Below are 21044 nucleotides of genomic sequence, written 5' to 3'. Positions count from 1 at the left end.
GGGCACAAACTGGGGAGCTACTGCACCTGCCCTCAGGGACAGCAAGTGCTGGGGCAGAGGAGGGCCAGGAGGAGGGGTGTGTGGGAGACGGAGACTGAGGCTTCCAGGCCCCCAGTCCCCAGGGACCACCAGCAGGGGACAGAGGACTTGGCAGTGATTGGCATTGAGGGGTGCCACCCCAAGGTCACAGGCGCAGCACCGGGCTCAGAGCCAGTTAATCAAGTCCCAGGGAGCATGGCGCAGGCACGTCCTTGGGCGGGGGGATCCCGATGGGGCCAGGCTGCCTCAGCCTGCAGTGGGGGCCGACAGGCGACTCCAAGAGCAGACCACAGACTAGGGCGCCCCACAGCCTCCAGGGTGTGCTTGCTGCCGGGAGGCCCCACCCACACCCAGAGCCAAAGCAAACTGTGCCCCTCCAAGCTCCCAGGGCCAGGCTCGGGTCCCCCACTCAGCCCCGCATGGCGTTCAAAGACCCCTGTTTGCTGGGAGCAGGTCTGGGTCCCTTGGGTGGGGCCGGGTCATGAGCCCCAGCTTGGACTCGAAGTCCAGTGCCCATCCCCCACCTCACGTGGCCACCGCCTGCCCGAAGCCACTACGCCTTCAGCAAGAAGAGCCCTTTGAGATGGGCATGTTGGGGGTCAAGAAAAGGAGCTGTGACAACCAGTGCTCCTGGGCCCAGCTGCATCTCCCCCACTCCCCGGGTACTCTGTGAGCCTCAGTTTCCTCCTCTGGAAACTGGGTTGATGACTTGTTGTATAAGGACCAGAGCCTCTCAGCAAACTGAGGGGGGTGGTGCAGTACAGAGGGGACTTAGAGGCTCAAGCCGGTGGCCAGGGACTAGCTGAGGTGAAAAGGGCCGGCCACGGGCCAAGATGTTGGGGTGCACGGAGGCCTGAGGAGCAGGGAGACCCGAGAAGCCCTGCCCTGGGCTGGGCGGGCTGGGTGGCCACTCCCGGAAGGCTGTCTGTTGGCGTCGGCTGGCACAGCCGCCCTAGGCTCTTCTCTGCAAGCCTCCAGGCCATTCCTCTGCACGGCCTGGCCCAGCTCTCGGGCCTTGGAGGCAGCTTTATGGGGAAACCATGTGGCCGGGTGTCGAGGCCCAGGGGCCAGAACGGGGACCCAGGGAAAAGAGGAGCTGAGGAACTGGGTCCCAGCCATCAGATTGGCCACCTGCCCCCCAGAGCCCCCACCCGTGGGACGTCAGGCACAGGGGGCTAGAGAAGGGGGCACAGTAGACTGGCCTCCCGGGGCACCTACTGCGCGTGGCTCAGGCCTGGGACCAGGTCCTCTGTGCATCTGAGTCTGAGCCCCCAGCACTGGGCCGCAGCCACTCTCTCCCACCTGTGGCAAATCACATCTCCTGGCCTGGCCTCCCCCAGCTCCACCCAGCGAAGTCTTCCCTCTGCCCCCAGCTCACCCCCTCCTTAGGCTCTGGCCCGGTTGGCGTCAGGTCAGTTCACCCCACTCACCTTGCCAGGCACAGTGCAGGCCACACACAGTGGAGTTTGGGGGTGCCAGGTGGGCAGGGGGATGGCATCACCTTCCCACAGGGGCCCGCAGAACGGTAGGTCAGCACCCCTCCCCTACCACCCCTTCAAGGCTCGCTGCCAACCTATTTGGCATGGCGCCCTCTTTGAGCAGGAGCCAGGTCATTTGTGGCTGGTGTTAATTAAGAGAGAGAGGTGATGGGGGGAGGTGGGGAGGGGCCAAGGAGGGCAGCTGCCAACCGCTGCCACGACTGCCCAGGCCGAGGGGCCTGGAGCTGGACCGAGACCTGAGATGCCCCCTCCTCCCTCACTGGCTCTGGGGTCGCACTGCCCAGACGCCAGCCCTCGCCTCTGCGGCTGGACCTGCTGGGGTGGGGAGTGGGTGGAGGCTGCATCTGGGGCTTGCAGGGTGCTCTGCCTGGTTTCGAGAAGGCAGGCCCCACCCCTGGCCAGGAAAAGGCAGTCCCTCTGACCGACCCTCAGACAGTGTCACTGGGGTCAGCTGGCTTTGTGGCTTGGCTTTGGAGTCAGACAGACTCTTCCAATTCTGCTGCTGCCACCCCATGAATCAAGCTCCCTAAGCCTCAGTCTCCTTCTCTGTAAAATGGGAACCATCACACCTCCCTTGTGGCTTTGTTATGATAATAAATGGGCCCATCTGTGCCCAGCACCCAGTCTACACCCAGCAAATAGTCTTGGTCAGTAGAACTGTACATTCGTGCCCAGGCGCGGTGGCTCACACCTGTAATCCCAGCACTTTGGGAGGCCATGGCGGGCGGATGACTTGAGGTCAGGAGTTCGAGACCAGTTCAACATGGTGAAAACCTGTCTCTACCAAAAATACAAAAAATTAGCCAGGTGTGGTGGCGCATGCCTGTAGTCCCAGCTACTCAGGAGGCTGAGGCAGGAGAATCGCTTGAACCTGGGAGGTGGAGGTTGCAGTGAGCTGAGATGCTGCCACTGCACTCCAGCCTGGGCCACAGGGCCAGACTCCATCTCAAAAAAAAAAAAAAAGAAATGTGCATTTGTGGGCGCAGGCCCCACCCAGAGTCATTGAGGGGCCCACCCTTCTGCAGCCTGTCCCGGGCCAGCCTGGGCACCCCATTGTGGTCCGGCTCCTGCTCTCCCTCCGGCTCTGGCTCCGGCTCCGGCTTGTGCTCCTACTGCCTCGCTGGCACCACTCAGCTCACCTCCCCCTCACTTCCCGCGGCCCCCACCCCTGCTTTGGGAGCGCCCAGCCGCTCCTCGCCTCTCCATCTTAATTAGCTGCTTGTATTAATCTCGCAAGTAACGTGGCAACTTGCAGCCCTGGGTTTTCGGGCTGTGGAATTAATTATTCCCCAAGCGAAGAGCTGTCAGCTCTGGGAGACCAGCCACTCGGAGCCGCCCGACACCACTTAGCAGCGTCCATGCCGTCCTCACGGCATCTTGGGCCTGCAGCCTGGCTGGCCCAGCTCAGCTGTGTGTCCCCCCATCCTTTCTACAGAAAGGGCTGCAATGGGCTGGGCAGATGGGGTGGGTAGCAAAGCTGTGTGCAGAGCTGAAGGCCCTGTCTGGGAGCCAGGACTCCTCGGCAGAGGGGCGGGCGCAGCTGGCCTCCCACCTGGGCAGCATCTGGGCCTGGGCGGCACCTGCCTGGCCTCGCCCGCTGCTTTCCCTGATGAGCTCTGGCAGTTACCACGGACGCAGGCTGCAGATGGGGGCTGGAGCCCAGGCTGGGGGCAGCGCTGGCATGCACAGCTCTGGCATTCCAGCAGAGAGGGGCTGCCAGCCTCACTTTGCCCCCATGTCAGCTGCATAGTGGCGGGGGGCAGCCGGTCGGACAGACTGAGATGGACAGGGCTGTGCAGGAAGGTGGCAGCCACAAAGCTGTCCATCAGTCCAGCTCTGCCTGGCAGCACTACCCCTAGCCCAAGGAGGGGACAGGGACCCAGGTCTTCCTGCAGCGGGGCTCAGAGCTGAGGACCCCCCTCCACTGGCCTTCACACCAGCTGGTGAGGTGGGGCTATTCTCCCACATGGGGAAAATGAGGCACGAGGCCACATGGCCCCAGTCACCCCGATGTTGATCCGGCCTTGGCTCCAGTGGCGGTGCTCCAGGCCCCTTATCCGGCTCGCCTTGTCCCTCTCACGGTTGGGCGCCCCCGCCCCTGCCCCCGCCTCCTTCTGCAGCCCCCAGCGCTGCTCCGTGTTCTCAGTCCTCCAGCTCTGGCCCTGGGCAGCAGCGCTTAGCCCGGTTGCAAAGGTGCAGTTTGCTTCCTAGTGGCTTCAAGGCTGTGCCCTGCCGGAAGCTGTGAGCCCTGGGGACGGGGACCTGTCCTTTCCTCCCCACATCCCTGCACCAGGCCTGGCGCTGACCGGCCTCAGGAGATACTGTGGGCGAAACAGTGAAGGAATGAAAGGGCCGTGGCGGGAGCCATCTGCCTCTCTGGACCCCCACATGTGTCTGCATCCAGGTGAGCAGGCAGGCTCTGATAGCTCTCCTGTGTCCCCAGCCCTACCACCCTACAAACCCCAGGCCCATGAAGAACCTCCTCCCTCTTCACCATTGTCTACCACCACCCCAGAGGGCTGGGAAGACCCTGTGCCCAAGTCTGAAAACCTAGCTGGCAGCTCACTCCCATCTTGACCTCACCCTCCCCTCAAGGCTGATATTCCTGCCACAGCCCCTTCCCCACTGATCTGCCTTTGTCTCCCTCTCTCTTGCAGCCAACAGCTCCCTGCTTGGAGGCGGTGGCGGTGAGTGGAACTTCTGTCTTGATGGGGGTGGGGGTGGGGGTGGGGGTGGGTGTGGCATCTCCCCTGCTGGGTCTGCTCCTCCCCTGCCCCTCGCCCTCGGCGCCCAGCTCACTGCCATCCACCTTCCCCGCTGACATCACAGGGCGCCTCCCTTCCCCAGAGCTGGAGACCTGGATGGCAGGCCTGGCACCCTCACCACCAGGCAACCTGGGCCAGCTCCCCACCGCTCTGAACGCAGGCCTCCTGCTCTGTAACTGGGCAGGGGCCACAAGTGTGGTGGAAAAAACCCAGCCCTGACCTTGATCTCCCTGTGACCTTGGGCAGCTCTGTCCCTCTTGGCCTCAGTTTCCCTACCTGTGAGGGCAAAATTATCATCTCTGCCCTACCCTTGGACCTCGGGCTCTGCAGCCAGGACAGGTCTCGGAAAGTCAGGGAGAGAGCTGCCAGCTCTCAGCCCTGCGATGTCTGCGTTTGCCATTGTTAACGACCACCACGGAGCAGGGGTTCTGGCAGGGCCAGGCAGGCAGGAGGTTAGAGGTCAGGGTGGACCTGGCCGCAAGGGATACAGGCCAGGTCACAGGTACCAAGCAGGGGTGTCCCTGTACCCCCAGCACCTGTCTCCATGGCCAGCCCACCTAGGGCAGACCACACCAGCCCCTCAGCCCCGTCCCTCAGCCCCCAGCTGGCCAGGCTGCCCGCTGTCTGCACAGGCAGCAGGATGATTGGTGAGCCAGGGGCCAGGGGTTAATGCGCCGTCGGATAAATCCCGGGGTCGGTGTTTACGGCAGCGGTGGCGGGGCCCAGGCCAGGTTTTAAAAGGGGGAAAAATAAAAGGGGCATGAAGGTCAGGAATAAATAAGAGCAGCGTTAAGAGCTGTCGGTGACCAGCCAGGATGCAGAATGGGGGTCTGTTTGTGGCTGAGATGTTTTCCCTCCTCCCCATTCTCCTCTAGCTGTCCCCATGGAGGTCACAGCTCCCCAGAGGCCTCACAGAATGAGGGGCTTTGCCAGGGACTGTGGTCCTGAAAACAGGCCACCTAGGACCCTCTTCCAAAGCCTGTCCTTTTGGAGGACACTTTGCAGACTTGACACCTGTGTGTCCCACCCACAGCACCCTGCCCTTCCTCCGTTCATTCATCACCCCTGTGTGCAGGGCCCTGAGCTGGGTGCCAGGACAGGTACTGCCGGGCACAGATGGGCCTGGTCCCTGTCCCCTGAGCTCCCAGTGCAGTTGAGAGCACCACCAAGACACAGGGTGATCTGTGGTGTGGGCGTGGGGGTGGGAGTGGCACTGTAGGAGCTTGATGAGGAGTGCCTGTCCCTGCTTGGGCATCAGGAAGGCTTCTACAAGGAGGTGGTGCCTCCTCTGCAATCTGAGGGACGCGTAGGCGTGAGCCCAGTGAGGAGTGCTGGGAAGGGTGTCCCGGGCAGAGGGAACAGCGCAGGCAAAGGCCTGGAAGTGGAGAAGAGGGAGGCTCTGACAGGAATGGCTGGCCCCCAGCCAAGAGGTGGGGAGATGGGAGATAGCCCAGGATCCCAGAGAGCCTGTGAGGAGCGAGATCTTTAGCCATTCAGTTCAGGAAGATAAAGGATCACAAAGGGGGTGGGCCTTTCAGTCCCACGTCAGCTCATTGAGTCCCTTCTGCCCACCACCCTGCCAGGGTTCTCATCTCACTCAGGGCCTAGGCCAAGTTCCTAGCATGGCCCGTTAGGTCCCCAGCCACCTCTCACAGTCACCTCCACACTGCCACCCTCTCCACTTTGCTCCGGCCACCCTGGCCTCCCTGGACAGGCCCCGCCCACTCCTGACTCCAGGCCTTTGCCCTGGCAGTTCCTTCTGCCTGCAATGCCCTTGCTTCAGTTGTCCATGCGGCTGCTCCGTTCACTCCAACAGCCTTGATTTGAATGCCATCTCTTGGGGGGGCCACCCTGGTCCCTAGCTGAAATTGCAGCTGCCTCCCCTGCCCCATGCTGGCACTCCCCCAGCCCCCACCCTGCTCTGGTTTTAATTTTTCTGAGCACCTGTCTCCTTCTAATATGCTGTATAATTTACTCATATATTGTGTTCCTTGTCTTCTACCCCCTGAAAATGAAAGACTGTATCTCCTGCACCCAGAACTGGGGCTGGCACTTAAAATAAGTGCTCAATAAATGTTTGTAATCCCAGCCTATAATCCTAGCACTTTGGGAGGCCGAGGCAGGATTGCTTGAGCCCAGGAATTTGAGACCAGCCTAGGGAACATAGTAAGACCCCATCTCTACAAAAAAAAAAAAAAAAAAAAAAAAAAACCAACCATGGTAGCATGCGTGCCTGTAGTCATAGCTTGGGAGGCTGAGGGAGGAGGATCACTTGAGCCCAGGCAGTTAAGGCTGCAGTGAGCCATGATTGCGCCACTGCACTCCAGCCAGGGTGACAGAGTTAGACCCTGTCTCAAAACACAAGGAACAAGGGGCCGGGCATGGTGTCTCATGCCTGTAATCCCAGCACTTTGGGAGGCCAAGGCGGGTGGATCACCTCAGGTCAAGAGTTTGAGACCAGCCTGGCCAACATGGTGAAACCCCGTCTCTACTAAAAACATAAACATTAAGGCCAGAAGTGGTGGCTCATGCCTGTAATTCCAATTCTTTGGGAGGCTGAGGTGGGCAGATCATGAGGTCAGGAGTTCAAGACCAGCCTAGCCAACATGGTGAAGCCCTGTCTCTACTAAAAATACAAAAATTAGCTGGGCATGGTGTTACACACCTGTAATCCCAGCTACTCAGGAGGCTGAGGCAGGAGAATTTCTTGAACCCCATAGGCAGAGGCTGCAGTGAGCCAAGATCATACCACTGCACTCCAGCTTGAGTGACAGAGCGAGACCCTGTCTCAAAGAAAAAAAAAAGTTTATCGAATGAATGAACTACAGGTAAAGGTGGAGATGACCCTACACATTAAGCAATGGACTTACCTAAGGGCAGCAGGTGGAAACCAAAGATGTTTTGGCAAATCCAGGAGTGGCTCACAGATGGCCTGTGACCTCACTCTAGGAAGTGGAGGGGCCCTGCCCTGGCCACTCACAGGTATGGTGGAGGTCTCTCTGGTTCCCCTTCCAGCATTTAGGGGTGAGGAGCAGCTGGCACAGGCCTCTCACACAACCTGACTGATGCAGAGATGGACCAGGCGGGTGCCCCTGGAGGAAGTAGGCCTGGAGTCCAACCTTTTAACGTGGGCTGAGATTTATGGAGCCGCCGCCAGCACTTGTTGGGACTGTCATTCTGCTAATGTGATTGGAACACAGTGGAGGTGGTGGGGAGGGGGCTGTGGTAGGGACGAGACTGGGGCTGGAATGGAGCCCAGCCTGGTCCCCGGAGGTGCTCTGCCTTCCCCTATATCCCTGCTCCTCCCACCATCCTTTGAGTTCATCCAGTCCTAATCCCCTACCTGACCAAGTTAGACCCCATCTGACTCTGCCCAGACACACCCATCTTCCCATGGGGTCCCTAGACATCCCTCCTACAGAAGTTCAGGCCTCTACCCACGCCCCTCCCATGACCAGCCACCCGTTGTTCGAACAAGCACAAGGGCCATCCTGCCTGCCCTGGCCACTCTGCCCAAAACCCTGATGCACCCCCCTGCTCCATGTCTTCGTCCTGCAGCCCTGATTCCCTGCTTGTGTTTTGTGTTTGTTCTTCATTACCTGCCTCCCCACCGGAATGGACTCTCCCTGAGGGCAGGGTTATGAGAGATTCTGAGACCCTAGAAGAGCTTCCTGCTCTGAAGTAAATAATTAACATCTGTGATGCAGTGAGTGGCACCCTCTGTGTGCCCTGGGAGCTGGGGACACAGATCTCAGTCTGGCACCCCCATCCCATCCCCTCACCCTGGGGACTGCCAGCCTGCCAGTCCCTCAGTGGAGAGGGGCAGCAGGCAACACCCTGGCCAACACCCCAATCAGCATCCTAGCCAGCCAACACCCCAACCAACATTCCAGCCAACACCCCAAACAACACACCAGCAAACACCCCAACCAACATGCCAACCAACACCCCAACACCCCAACACCCCAACACTCCAGCCAACACACCAGCCAACACCCCAACCAATACCCCAACCAACATGCCAGCCAACATCCCAACCAACAACCCAACCAACTTGCACCAACCAATATGCCAGCCAACACCCCAACCAACATGCCAACCAACACCCAAACCAACACCCCAACACCCCAACCAACATGCCAGCCAACACACCAGCCAACACCCCAACCAACACACACCAACCAACATGCCAGCCAACACCCCAACCAACATGCCAGCCAACACACCAGCCAACACCCCAACCAACACCCCAACCAACACCCCAACCAACACCCCAACCAACACACCAACCAACATCCCAACCAACACCCCAACCAACACACACCAACCAACATGCCAGCCAACACCCCAACCAATATGCCAGCCAACACCCTGGCCAACACCCCAAACAACACACCAATCAGCACCCCAACTAACACCCCAAACAACACTCCAACCAACACCCCAGCCAACACCTCAAGCAACATGCCAGCCAACATCCCAACCAACACCCCAACCAACACATGCCAACCAACATGCCAGCCACCACCCCAACCAACATGCCAACACCCCAACCAACACGCCAGCCAACACCCCAACCAACATGCCAGCCAACACCCCAACCAATGTGCCAGCCAACACCCCAGCACCCCAACCAACACTCCAACCAACACCCCAGCCAACACTCCAACCAACACACCAGCCAGCACCCCAACCAATATGTCAGCCAACATCCCAACCAACACTCCAGCCAACACCCCGGTCAACACCCCAGCCAACATCCCAGCCAACACTCCAACCAACACTCCAACCAACACCCCAAACAACATACCAGCCAACACTCCAACCAACACCCCAACCAACACTCCAGCCAACACCCCGGTCAACACCCCAGCCAACACTCCAACCAACACTCCAACCAACACCCCAAACAACATACCAGCCAACACTCCAACCAACACCCCAACCAACATGCCAGCCAACACCCCAACATGCCAGCGAACACCCCAACCAACATGCCAGCCAACACCCAGCCAACACCCCAACCAACACCCAGCCAACACCCAGCCAACACCCCAACCAACACCCCAGCTAACACCCTGGGCAACACCCCAACCAATATGCCAACCAACACTCCAGCCAACACACCAACCAACACCCCGGGCAACACCCAAACCAACACCCCAGCCAACACCCCAACCAATACCCCAACCAATACCCCGGGCAACAACCAACCAAAACCCAGGCCAACTCCCTGGCCAACACTCTGGTGTGGGTGGTGGCATGGAGTTCCTGCCAGGAGGGGCTGGCGCCACGGGGGCTCAGAAGATGGGGCTGGGCCTGGCCTGCAGGGCTTTGGGGCCCGAGCAAATGTGCGGTGATTCAGAGCAGGAGAGGGCTGCAGTCTCAGGGGAGCAGAGCAGGGAGTCTCCCGGGCACCCCCAATGCAGTGAGAGCCCCCAGGGGCTGCTGGGGCTAAAGGGACTTAACCTGGAGGGCACAGGACTCCTGTGCCTGCCTCACTCTGGGCCTGGACCCCCACCCTCCAGGCCCTGGGGCCGAACTAGATGGTGCTGGCAATGCAGTGAGTCCCGGGGAAGTCCTCCTACTCCCCTACTACCCATTCTTCTCTGGGGCTCTCTCTCTGAGTTGAGGGAGCTATGCCAAATGCCAAATGCTGGGACTCAGGACTTGGCTCTGCCTTCAGGGAGACCCAGTTTGGTAGGAGGCTTCCCAGCAGAGGGAGCACTTGACTTGGGTCCCAAAGGCTAAATAGGAGTTCTGCAGGTAGAGCAGGATGGAGGGGTCCCCCAGGGAGAGGGCCTGTGTCTGCTTCAGGAAGGCTTGATGGGCTTGGGGCAGCCACCAGCCTTCCCGACAGACCCTTGGCCTGGTGTCTGCCAGGCCCCCTCCTCTCTCCCACCTCCCTCCTGGAAAGCTTTTACTGGCTCAATAAAAACATTTTTTAAAACACTCCCCTATTGTATGGTAAGAAGGGAGGCAGGTCCTAAATCAGGATGGGAATCGACAGAGCCCTGACGCGTGTCTCTCCTGTTTATTAGGACTGAAATGTTTACTCGGTGATAAGGAGCCAGCTTTCTCGGGGAGATTTGTGCGCTCTTTTTCAATTACCCCTCGTCTTTCTCTGCCACTTTTGCACTAAAGGGATAATAAATGTATCGGAGCGTTTCAATTATTCATCTAAATCATGACTGCGCCTGCCACGGCCAAGCTTTAGTGACAGATTAATTCAGGGCCGCCTTCCTCTGGCTGCGTGGCCGCCATCTCTACTCCGGCCTGGCCAGTGCCCCAAAGGGTCGGCTCCTGGGGTGCGAGGGTGGGTGGGAGGGAGTCAGGCAGGTCCCCGGCAGGCGGGCAGGAGAGGATGGAACCCCATCCCCACCCTCCCCACATTCTGTCCAGGGCCTTCCTGAGGTCAGCGACCCCACTCAAACTGCAGGAGCCGGGCCTGCCTATGTGGGTGCAGCTGCCCCTGCCCCCATGCCGTCGGCCCTGTGCACCTCTGCACCCTGCGCCGGCAGGGCAAGCCCATGTGTGTGTCTCCTACACCCGGGCCTAGCAGCTGCTTCCCGCCCAAGAGAAGCTAGGGTGGCTGGGCTTCCCTCACTGTCTTCCCCTAGCACCCGGCCTTTGCACATGCTGCTCTCGGGCCCGAGCGATCCTCTGCCCTCCTGCCGCAACCCTCCCGCCTAGTTTCGCCTTCCCATGTCAGGGCAGCCCCTCGGACACCTCGTCCACTGCTGTGTTTAGTGAAGGCCTGCCATGTGGACAACACTCCCTGTCCCGCACCCGCACCCCAACCCTGGGCGCCTGTGTGTGCGTGGGACCTCGCGCCTCTCCCCAGGCTCCACCGCAGACTCCCTCACCTGCTCAGAAGCCGCCACCCAGGGCCCGTCCCTCCTCACACACATGCTGGGACCCTGGAGGCCAGCCGAGCGCCCTCCCCGACAACCCTGCCTCTCTCCCTCAGGTCTTTCTCTTGCCACCTCCCTCTCTCCCTTGTTTTCTCCATTTCTCCCTCCACGCTTTGCCTCTCTCTGGCTCCCTCTCCCTTCTCCTGTCGTTCTTCCTCTCTGGCTCTGGCTGGTTCTCTGTTCGTAGACCCGCAGGCCCGGGAGGATTCGCCCAGGCCTCTAAGTATTCAGCACTCGACTCCTGCCCGGCTCGAAAGCGCTCCGCGCCCTGCTCTGGCACTATCTCCCATCGCCCGGCCGCTGCTAATCCGTGATTGCTTCCCGCGGCCGCTAGGAAAAGGCTCAGCTCCGGCTGCTCCGATTAGCCGTGGCCTTGCTCTGCGAACAGATAAACGTGACCTCCGTGGCCTGTGGCCAGCCTCGGCCCTCTGGAGGCGGGAATGTGTGCGGCCCTCCCCTCCCCAGCAGGGCTGAGCTCAGAAGCAGCAGGCAGCCCGAAGGGCTCGGCAGTCCCCGCACCTGTCCCTGTGCCAGTCTGGTGGGTGTTGTGTGTGCAGGGTGGGCGTGCCGGGACCCTCTGGCGTGGGGCTGTCTGGCAAAGGGCAGGGGTGGGGGCTGTGCTTCAGCATAGAAGGGAAGGGCGTGCCAGGAAGAGGGAACAGAAGAGGGTCCAGAGGCCGAACCAGAACACATCCCTCCACTGCTGGAAACTTCCCACCGTGCTCGAATCAGTTCCCAATTGCTCGTTCCTCACACCTCCCAGGAGGTCCTGTGGAGGCAGCGCTCCCTCCCAGCCTCATCCGCCGGCCTGTTCCCGCCACAGGGCTCTGCCCTTCCTGAGCTCTCCGCCCAGACTCTCATCCAGGACTCTCCTCCCCATCTCCTTCCAAAGCCGCTTCTTTCTCATTACTCAGGGCTCTGCTCAAACGCCACCTCCTCGGAGGGGCCACCTCATCCTCTGAACAGCGCCCGCCCCTCCCTTCTCCCTCGGGTCCAGCTCCATTTTCCCCTTCTCCTTTTTCACCACGCCCACAACTTAGAGTTGCGTGTCCCATCCCTAGAACTGCAGCCACAGGACTCCTGGCCCTTGCATAGGGCTGGCACGCGGCATGCCGCCCCTCAGCCCTGGTACGCATTTTTTGAACGGCAGAGTTTGGAACCAGTAGGAGGGGTGCGGGACGTAGTGAATTCATCTGAGAGGGAAGCTGCAGGGAGCCCCAGAGAGTCCTTGAAAGCTTTGTTAGAGTTGAGGATTTTATTCCATGTACCCTTGGGAGCCATGGGAGGTTTTATGACAGGTGGCACGTGCCCTTCCCCAAGGAAGGGCCCCCAGGCCTTCCTGCCACCCCTGCCTGACCCCAGTTGATGATGATGGTGCCAATGGCAGCCAGGCATTCTCAGTATTCACGACATGGCCACCAGCACCCTTTGAACCTCTCCCTGCAAAATCTCATACACCCTCACCCAGCCCTATGGGAGGCATCATTAGCATCTCCATTTTGCAGATGAAGAAACTGAGGCACTAAGTCCCTGGAGCTGAACCTCACTTCCCGCCCCACCCCGCAGCTGGCCCCTGTGTAAGAGGGGTGCTGGGACTTGGGCCCCTGTCCCGTGGCCACAGCTTTGACCAGGCAGGGCTGTGGAGCTCCTGCTCTGCCCCCAGCAGGCACGATGCCACCAAGCCCCGGCATGCAGCTGCCACAGGCATTTTTAATAACGGGAGTGATTTTTGCATGATGAATGAGGCACTGCTGTTGTGTACATAATGAAGCCCTAATGTTTTCAAATCCCCATTTAAGGAGCTGATCTCACCCCGTAATGAATTTCAGATCACATCACAGAACTGTCGTCCATCCATCTTCTCCCTGGGGCACCCACCCGCCTTGGCACCGAGAGGGTGGGGCCTGGTGAGGATGGGCTCTGCACCCCACTGGGCTGAGCCCAAGCCTAGCACAGAGCTGGGGCTGGCTAGAGTTTGTTGATTGAATGGCCGACCAGGAGGGTGTGAGCAGAAGCAAAGATGGTTCCGGCAATGGGATATTGCTCAGGTCTTGGCCTAGGAGTTGAATAGAAGCCAGAGGTGGAGCATGAGGAATGGGCTGAGAGAGAAGAGAGCGCAAGACCCTTGGGTAGGTCACTTATCCAGGCTTTGTGGCTAAACCTTCCCTCTGCAGGGTTAGAAGCCTGGGGCAGCAGGTCAGATGTCTGCCCTTGACGCAGTTGGTACCCTCTCAGAGACTCAGCTTCCCCCATTTCCCTGGGGATCCTGGCCCCTTTCTGCCTTGGCATCTGGTATTTCTGTAGCCCTCCTCCGGAGAGGGAAACCAGCACGGGCTGCACCGAGGTTCGGCTGCCAATGCCCTCCAGGCTGTGCCCAGCCCGTCCAGGCGGGAGTGGTCCCTGGAGCCCAGACCCCTGGTCCTTTCTGGGCTGGAGGGGAGACACACCCCTCCCTCAACCCCCAGCTCACACCTCTGCCTCCAAGGCCCTCTGTCCCCAGCCCCCCCTGCCTGCCTTCTCAGGGGCATCTCCACCCTGGCAGTTCGGCCAGTCCCTGGGGTACAAGGCCCCCAAGACCATGACAAGGCAAAGGAATCCCCTGCCTGTGAAGTCCGTGGCTGAGCCTCAGCCTCCCATCTGTAAAAAGGGAATCCTCCCAAACAGCCCCCGAAAGCTCATTTCAGAGGCGTGAGGTTGAGCCAGAGAGGTATGAGACTCGGCACCTGAGAGGCAGAGCCAGACGCTGCAGTCACAGGGCAGCAGGCCGGAGACCCAGCCAGCCCAGGCCCCATTCACCCTCACAACCTTGCCCAGGCCCCCCTTCCTGCTCACCTCCGTGCTCTTGGGGCCCACAGGAGTCTAGGAAGGTGGGGGGCAGGGGCGAGAGCTGCCCAGGCAAGGCCTTACACTTTGCTGTGTGGCTCTGGGAAAGTGGCTTTGCCTCTCTGAACCTATCATTACTTCTGTAAGATGAGGGTTAATAATGTGGGTCTTGGCCGGGAGCGGTGGCTCACGCCTATAATCCCAGCACTTTGGGAGGCCAAGGTGGGCGGATCACGAGGTCAGGAGTTCAAGACCAGCCTGGCCAACATGGCAAAACCCCATCTGTACTAAAAATACAAAAATTAGCCAGGCATCATGGCACGTGCCTGTAATCCCAGCTACTCAGGAGGCTGAGGCAGGAGAATTGCTTGAACCCAGGAGGCGGAGGTTGCAGTGAGCTGAGATCACGCCAGTGCACTCCAGCCTGGGCAATGAGCAAAAAACTGTCTCAAAAACTAACTAACTAAATAATGTGGATCTTAGTGTCTGCTCCTTTTCTTACTGTGGGGCCTTGGACAAGTTGCTTAACTCCCCTGGCCCTCAGTCTCCCATCCCCCTTGACACCTCCCAGTATATCTCAGTGCTCCCCACCACTCTTATTTCTTTTATTTGAGATGGGGTCTCACTATGTTGTCCAGGCTGGTCTCAAACTCCTGAGCTCAAGTGACTCTCCCACCTCAGCCTCCCAAAGCACTGAGATTACAAGCATGAGCCACCCCTCCCACCTGCCAGCACTCTCTTGAGGTCAGAGCTCAGAGACTCAAGTTAAGTGACTTGCCCCAAACCACCAGCAATCTCATGACCAGGAATTTTGAGAAAAGAAATCCCAAAGAGGGCACACCACAGATCAGCACCTGGGATGGTAGGGGAATGGGGGAGCAGAGAGAGACCAGGAGCAGGTCCAGACCTGCAGGTTAGGGTGCCCTGCCCTCAGCAGGGGCACAGCTGCCCTCCTGGTCCCCCGGGCCACAGGCCTCCTCATGTCCCTGTAAATAATTAATTAGCCCCTGCCTGCTTGTTTGTTTAGCATGAGGAATGCTCCCCCACTGAGACGCATTTATTGCTGAATAAATTTAAATATCTAATCTTCCCTTCATGAATATTACAGCACCCTAAATAGCGGCCAACTCATCCTAAGCGCCTTGGCGGATGGCCCCACTGGAGGCTGCCTGCCTTCCACCTCTGCTGATTTTGAGGACTGCCCACTTCTGGTGCCCTCCACTGCCCCAGGAATGCCCAGGACCACGGGCAATCACTTGGCCCAGCCCTCCTTCCTTCCTCAACATCCTTCCATGAGAGGCACACAGAGGCTGGGCTGAATGTTGGCCACGGAGGCTGGAGGGCAGGGCTTTACCACAGCAAAGCCGGGAGATGCCTAAGATGGGGCGGAGGGCCAAGGGCTGCTCAGAGGCCAGGGCTTGAAGCAGAGAGAGGTTCCTCCGGGCTCAGGCGAGGGCAGACAGAGCCCCAGTGGCATTTGAGGAGCGGCCTGAGGAACGAGAGCCCACGAAGGAGACGGGAGGGCCTGCTGGATGGAGGGAGCCGTCAGCGCTGGGGGCAGCCAAACCGTCCAGAAAGACAGTGGCCTCAGAACACTGTGCAACAAGAGGCCACCAGGGCAGCCCCACTGCTGGGAGGGGACGTGCTGATGTGGGGAGACACTGCCTCCCCAAGAGCGTGGACAGGGGGCCATTCGAACCAGTCAGCCAGGGTGGTTCAAGGTGAGGCCCTTTTATGGTCCCAGAGGAAGCAGAGCCACCGAGGTTGGGAGCCCAACGTTGCAGCCATGTGGGCAAGTTTCCCTCTCTGTGCCTCAGTTTCTTCTTCTAGAAACAGGAAAAATAATAAGACAGCGGCTGTAAATCACCATGCAGGTGCTTACCCAACAAGAAGGCTGACAAAGGCCACGGGGGGTGAGTCATACCAGCTACTTAGGAGGCTTAGGCAGGGCAACATAGCAAGAGCCTCAAAAAAAAACAGGCTCACATCTGTAATCCCAGCACTTTGGAAGGCCAAGACAGGTGGATCACGTGAGGTCAGGAGTTCAAGACCAGCCTGGGCAACATGGTGAAACCCCGTCTCTACTAAAAATACAAAAAATTAGCTGCGCATAGTGGTGCGCCCCTGTAATCCCAGCTACTCGGGAGGCTGAGGCATAAGAATCACTTGAACCCAGGAGGCAGAGGTTGCAGTGAGCCAAGATTGCGCCACTGCACTCCAGCCTGGATGATATAGTGAGACAGAGGGCTGACGTGAAGGAGCCCGATCAGGGGGAGCTTAACGGTAGAGGAGGGAGGAGGGAAGAAGGGGCTGCAGGGAGGAGGCAGAGGGGCCTTAGGGGCCATCTTCTGGCCACAGGTGGAAGAAGGCTTCATCTTTGACCTGACGGAGAAACATCTCAGGGGGGCCCTACCACCCAAGTGGGCTCTGTCTCCCCAGGAGTGACCACAGGTTTTCTGCTGACTTGGGGTGAGGGTTGAGCTGGAGCCTGGAGGTTTGTTTTGGTGATTGAGGGCCCTGGAGAGGAGACTGAGGGTTGGTCAGCTCCTGTGAACTGGGAATACCCCACCTCCCACCAGGTAGCCCCAGGGACCAGGGCTGCTGGTGGGGTGGGGTGGGAAGAGGGAAGAGGGAAGGAAGGGCATCTCCCCTGAATGGGACCCCAGGAAGCTTGAGTCTCTAGGACCTAGCTTAGCCCCAGGTAAGAGCCAGGACAGGGCCTGGAGGGCAGAGCTAAGGGGGCTTTGGGAGTGTGTGTGGGAAGGGTCCTTTGGGCCTATGGCTAAGGAGAGCAGAGTGGGAGGGTTCCCCTCTGCACTCACAGGGGAGAGAGCGAGAAGGCTGGTGTGTGGACAGGGAGGGACATGCAGGCAGGAGGGGCCAGGCTGCACTCTAGCTTGTTGGGGTAGCAGTGTGCTGACAGTGACCTGTCCCTCATCTCTGCTTTAGGGAGCCCCTCCCTGGGGCCCCTGTAGAGCCATTACCTGGCCCAGGCCCTGTTCTGGAACTGCTGGGGGTGAGGAGGGGGCATCCGGCCTGAGCCCTCTGCCAGCATTGATTCCAGCTCCCTGCACCTCCCTTGCGCCCCCAGGTCAGCCCCAAAGGCCTGGCTGCAGGCCCGTCCACTTCCGCAGGAAACATTAAATCCCTCAAACACTGAGCTCCACTTCCGCACAGCCCCCACAGCTGGCCGAGGTCACCTGCAGGGTGGTTAGCCCCCAGAGACTTCAAGCAGCCAGGTGCCAGGTGGCTGAGGCCTTCAGGGCAGAGCCCGGGAGGCTCCTAGGAGAGCCAGCTCAGACAGGTCCCTGGGCTCACCCACACACACTGTGAACACCCTGTGTGCACCCACCTCCCATCACACTGATGTACACATACCCGAACATGCCCACACTGTCACACTGTTGTTAATAACAGGATACACTCACATGACCTCCATTCTTGCCAAGTACTGCCTTAAGCACATTACAAAGTTAGTTAACTCAATCCTTCCAACAACCCAGTGAGCTCTGAGGTGGGTGCTATTATCCCATTTTCCAGATGGAGCAACTGAGACCCAGAGAGGTTAAATGATATGTGAGGAGTCACACATCTGTGGCTGGCAGAGCCAGGATTTGAACTCAGGCTGCCCAGCTCCACAGCCCAGCCACGGCACCCCATTCGGAACACTCACTTCCCAGCACTGGGAGCTCCAGCCTGGACGCCCGCTCTGGGCCCTGCCTTCTTGCTCCATCTCAGCCTCACCCTGGGCTACAGCTGCCTTTCTCCCTGCAGAGGAGAGGAGCAGGTGGAAAGGATCCAGGCCTGAGCCGTTCTCAGGGTGCCCCTAACCTCTCTGCCCTCCCATCCCTGGGACGCTCTGGGAAATTGCCTAGTGCCAGCTCTGAGTAAAGTTGCAGAATGAGGTTTAATTGCGCCCCCAGGGCACAAGAGAAAACAGCAAAAGAAAGGGGCGTGAGCCAGCTGGCATCCCTGGAACTGTGCCGAGACTGAGGTGATGAAGAAGGGGGCCTTGGCTTGTCCATCTGTAAAATGGGGAATGATGGTCCTCTCTTGATGCCCGCCTGTGAGCACCAGGCAGCTGGTGCCTGAGGAGCTCCTGGCGTGGGCGATCAGAGCTGCCAAAGATGGGCCGTGTCCTCCCGGCCAGCACGCAGCGTTTTCCTCTGTGGGAGGGTCGCTGTCCCGGTATTCCAGATGAGACCGTGGACGCCGGAGAGGGGAAGGGGCAGGATCTCACAGCCTATGAGGGGTGAGCCCGGGCTGGACCCAGGCCTGCCTGAGGCCGCGCCTCTCCTGCACGGTGCCCTGGCGAGGCTGGGCTGCTGGAGCGTTTCCTCCACGCCTCCCGCTGCGCCCCGGTTGTTTATCTGTGCCCAGGTCCCCAGGGTCGCTCGCGAGCCCTGGAGCCGCCCTCGGATAAACAAGCCCAGGCGGGGCCGCAATTAAGCCGGATGCGCTAACGAGGCGGTTCATTAACCAGCAGGGGTTTGCGCGCCAGGAGACCCGGGCCCGGGCGTCGGGCTCACCTCCCCGCGCGGCTGGAAGACCCAGGCTCCAGCTACAGATCTGATCACCCTGTAACAACGTGGCCTCTGTTTCCTCATCCGCGAAATGGGTCCTAGGGTTTGCCGCCGCCCCGTGGTGGGGCGCCGCCTGGGGAGGTGGGCCTTGGGATCGCACCGACGCTGAGGCCCGGGCGGAGACAGCGACTGGTCGCGGGCCCTGCAGCGCGCCCGGGACAGGGCTAGGGAGGGGCGTCGGGGAGGAAGGCGAAGCTTCCCCGTCACCCCGGCTCGGACGGCGGTTCCTGCCCCGGCGGCCCTCGCCTCCCGGAGCCGCCCTGCCTGGGCCCTGGCGGCGCGGCCTGGAAGGGACAGGGTGGGCCGGGTGCGCCCCCTGCCGGCCTCCTTGCGCCACTTCCCGCCAGGCCCAGGGCCGTCCCGCTCTGCGCCTCGGTTTCCCCAGATGTGAAACACTCCGGGCGGGGGTGGGGGCAGCGGCCGGAGGCCACGGGGTTGGGGCGCGGCGCCGCATGGGTCCTCGCACCGCCGAGGGGCTTCTCGGGACTGAGGGTGCTCACCCCGGGGCCGCAGCCTTGCCAGGCCGGCTCAGTCCCGCCCGCCCTCCCCGCAGTGGACGGCTGCATTCACCGGGCCGCCGGCCCCCTGCTTACCGACGAGTGCCGGACCCTGCAGAGCTGTGAGACTGGCAAGGCCAAGATCACCGGCGGCTATCGGCTCCCGGCCAAGTGTGAGTCCCCGACGCGCCCCCAGTTGCGGGGCGCAGACAGGGCGCCCGTGTGTCACTGGGACATCAGGGGTGAGGCCCCCACAGGAGTGCTGGGGACCTCCTCAGGGGGCCCTTCTTAACCTTAAGGGCCAAGACCCGGCCCCCACCCCGCACCCCTCAGGAAGCAGATGGGGGAGACCGTGCGCGGAGGCTGAGGATGCAGCTGGGGGGGCAACGCCTTCGCGCCCACACTCGCCCTCAGGTCTCAGCCGGGCCCATACAGATATGGGGAGGGGGCGCGGGGCGCTGTGCGCGTGCGGATTCAGGCTCGAGGGGGCCCACAGGGGTGAGGGCCTTCGCGGAGGAGGCTCAGCGCTTGAGGGGAAAGGTGTTTCCTGCCCCCTTCTGCCCAGGCCGGCAGGGGGAAGCGAGGGAGCTGAGGACCTTGTAGACCCCCGCCGGTCTGACCCCGTCGTCCCCCGTAGACGTCATCCACACAGTGGGGCCCATCGCCTACGGGGAGCCCAGCGCCAGCCAGGCTGCCGAGCTCCGCAGCTGCTACCTGAGCAGTCTGGACCTGCTGCTGGAGCACCGGCTCCGCTCGGTGGTGAGGGACGGCCCGCGGGGGAGGGCGGGGGGCGGGGCGCAGTGACAATGTTCCAACCCCCTCTCACCCCTCCCCGCCCAGGCGTTCCCCTGCATCTCCACCGGCGTGTTTGGTGAGTCTGGAAGGGCAAGGGCCAGGAGTGGGCGGTGGACCCAGACGCCGGGAGGGGCCAGGGCGGACGAGGGAGTGGGCGGGGCCGAGCCTAGGACTCACTCCCGCCCCACCCGCCTCAGGATACCCCTGTGAGGCGGCGGCCGAGATCGTGCTGGCCACGCTGCGAGAGTGGCTGGAGCAGCACAAGGACAAGGTGAGTCCTGGGCCCGGGCGAGGGTGGGGCCCGCATCCCGGCCAGAGTGACCAGACCCCGTCATCGCCCAAGGAGTCAGGGTGCAGAGCGCAGGGCCAGGCCCGCCCCTTCCTTCCCTACTTCTCCTGCGCAAGGGCGCCTGGCGGTGGCGAGATGGGGTTGATGGCACACAGCCGTGAACCTCCGTGAAGGGCGCGGGGCCAGGCAGGTGAAAGCCTGCACCGGGGCAGGCAGTCACAGGATCCTGGGGCCAGGCGTGGCGGCCCGGCCCAAGCTGAGCAGCCCCTGGCGCAGGTGGACCGGCTGATCATCTGCGTGTTCCTCGAGAAGGACGAGGACATCTACCGGAGCCGGCTCCCCCACTACTTCCCCGTGGGTACGTGCCCCGCACCGCCCCACGGCCCGCCCCTGCCCCGGTCCACCCTGGGGGCGGGTTCTCACTGTCCTCTGCCTTCCAGCCTGAGGCTCCCGCAGCCCACCCTGACCGGGACTGGTAAGCAGGGCCTTGCCCCGTGCGGCGGCCCCGGCCCTAGACTAACTCGCCCACTAACCCCCGCTCACCCCCAAGCAAGGCGGGAAACCACGGGGCAGCCTGGGAGGTCGGGAACGCCCACAGACACCTCTGACTCTGCTCTGCCCTCAGACCCGCCTTCGGGACCCCGCTCCCAGCTCTGAGAGGTCGCCAAAGCCTGCAGCCTGGCCTGGGCCTGGCCACCCCTTCTTTCCCTCCGCGCCCCATCCCTGAGGAGCCTAATAAAGATCACGTTGTGGCAGCTCCTACTGTCTGAGCTCTGACTGGGGGGAAGGAGGCGGCCCAGGTGTTGGATGGAGCCCCGGTCAGATGCTTTCGCTGAAAGG

General features: G+C 61.0%; 1 protein-coding gene across 5 annotated transcripts in view; it reads left to right on the top strand.

Moving 5' to 3' along the window:
* The window catches only part of MACROD1 (mono-ADP ribosylhydrolase 1), a 169782-nt gene extending 148823 nt beyond the window's left edge, over nt 1-20959 (top strand). Inside the window, exons 4-11 of one of the 5 annotated variants that reach the window (XM_030811035.1) lie at nt 4196-4225; nt 19177-19293; nt 19758-19879; nt 19961-19991; nt 20113-20186; nt 20481-20562; nt 20645-20679; nt 20830-20959. In XM_030811035.1, coding sequence (XP_030666895.1) covers nt 4196-4225; nt 19177-19293; nt 19758-19879; nt 19961-19991; nt 20113-20186; nt 20481-20562; nt 20645-20649 — 461 coding nt within the window. In that variant the 3' untranslated portion in view covers nt 20650-20679; nt 20830-20959. The remainder of the gene's footprint in view (nt 1-4195; nt 4226-19176; nt 19294-19757; nt 19880-19960; nt 19992-20112; nt 20187-20480; nt 20563-20644; nt 20680-20829) is intronic. The other 4 variants (XM_030811038.1, XM_030811037.1, XM_030811034.1 and 1 more) reach the window with 4 other exon arrangements.
* Nucleotides 20960-21044: the final 85 nt, after the last annotated feature.

The sequence above is a fragment of the Nomascus leucogenys genome, chromosome 4 (genome assembly GCF_006542625.1).
Source record: "Nomascus leucogenys isolate Asia chromosome 4, Asia_NLE_v1, whole genome shotgun sequence".
Classification (NCBI taxonomy): domain Eukaryota; kingdom Metazoa; phylum Chordata; class Mammalia; order Primates; family Hylobatidae; genus Nomascus; species Nomascus leucogenys.
The sequence above is the reverse complement of the archived record's forward strand: the minus strand, read 5'-3'. Positions and strand labels throughout refer to the sequence as shown.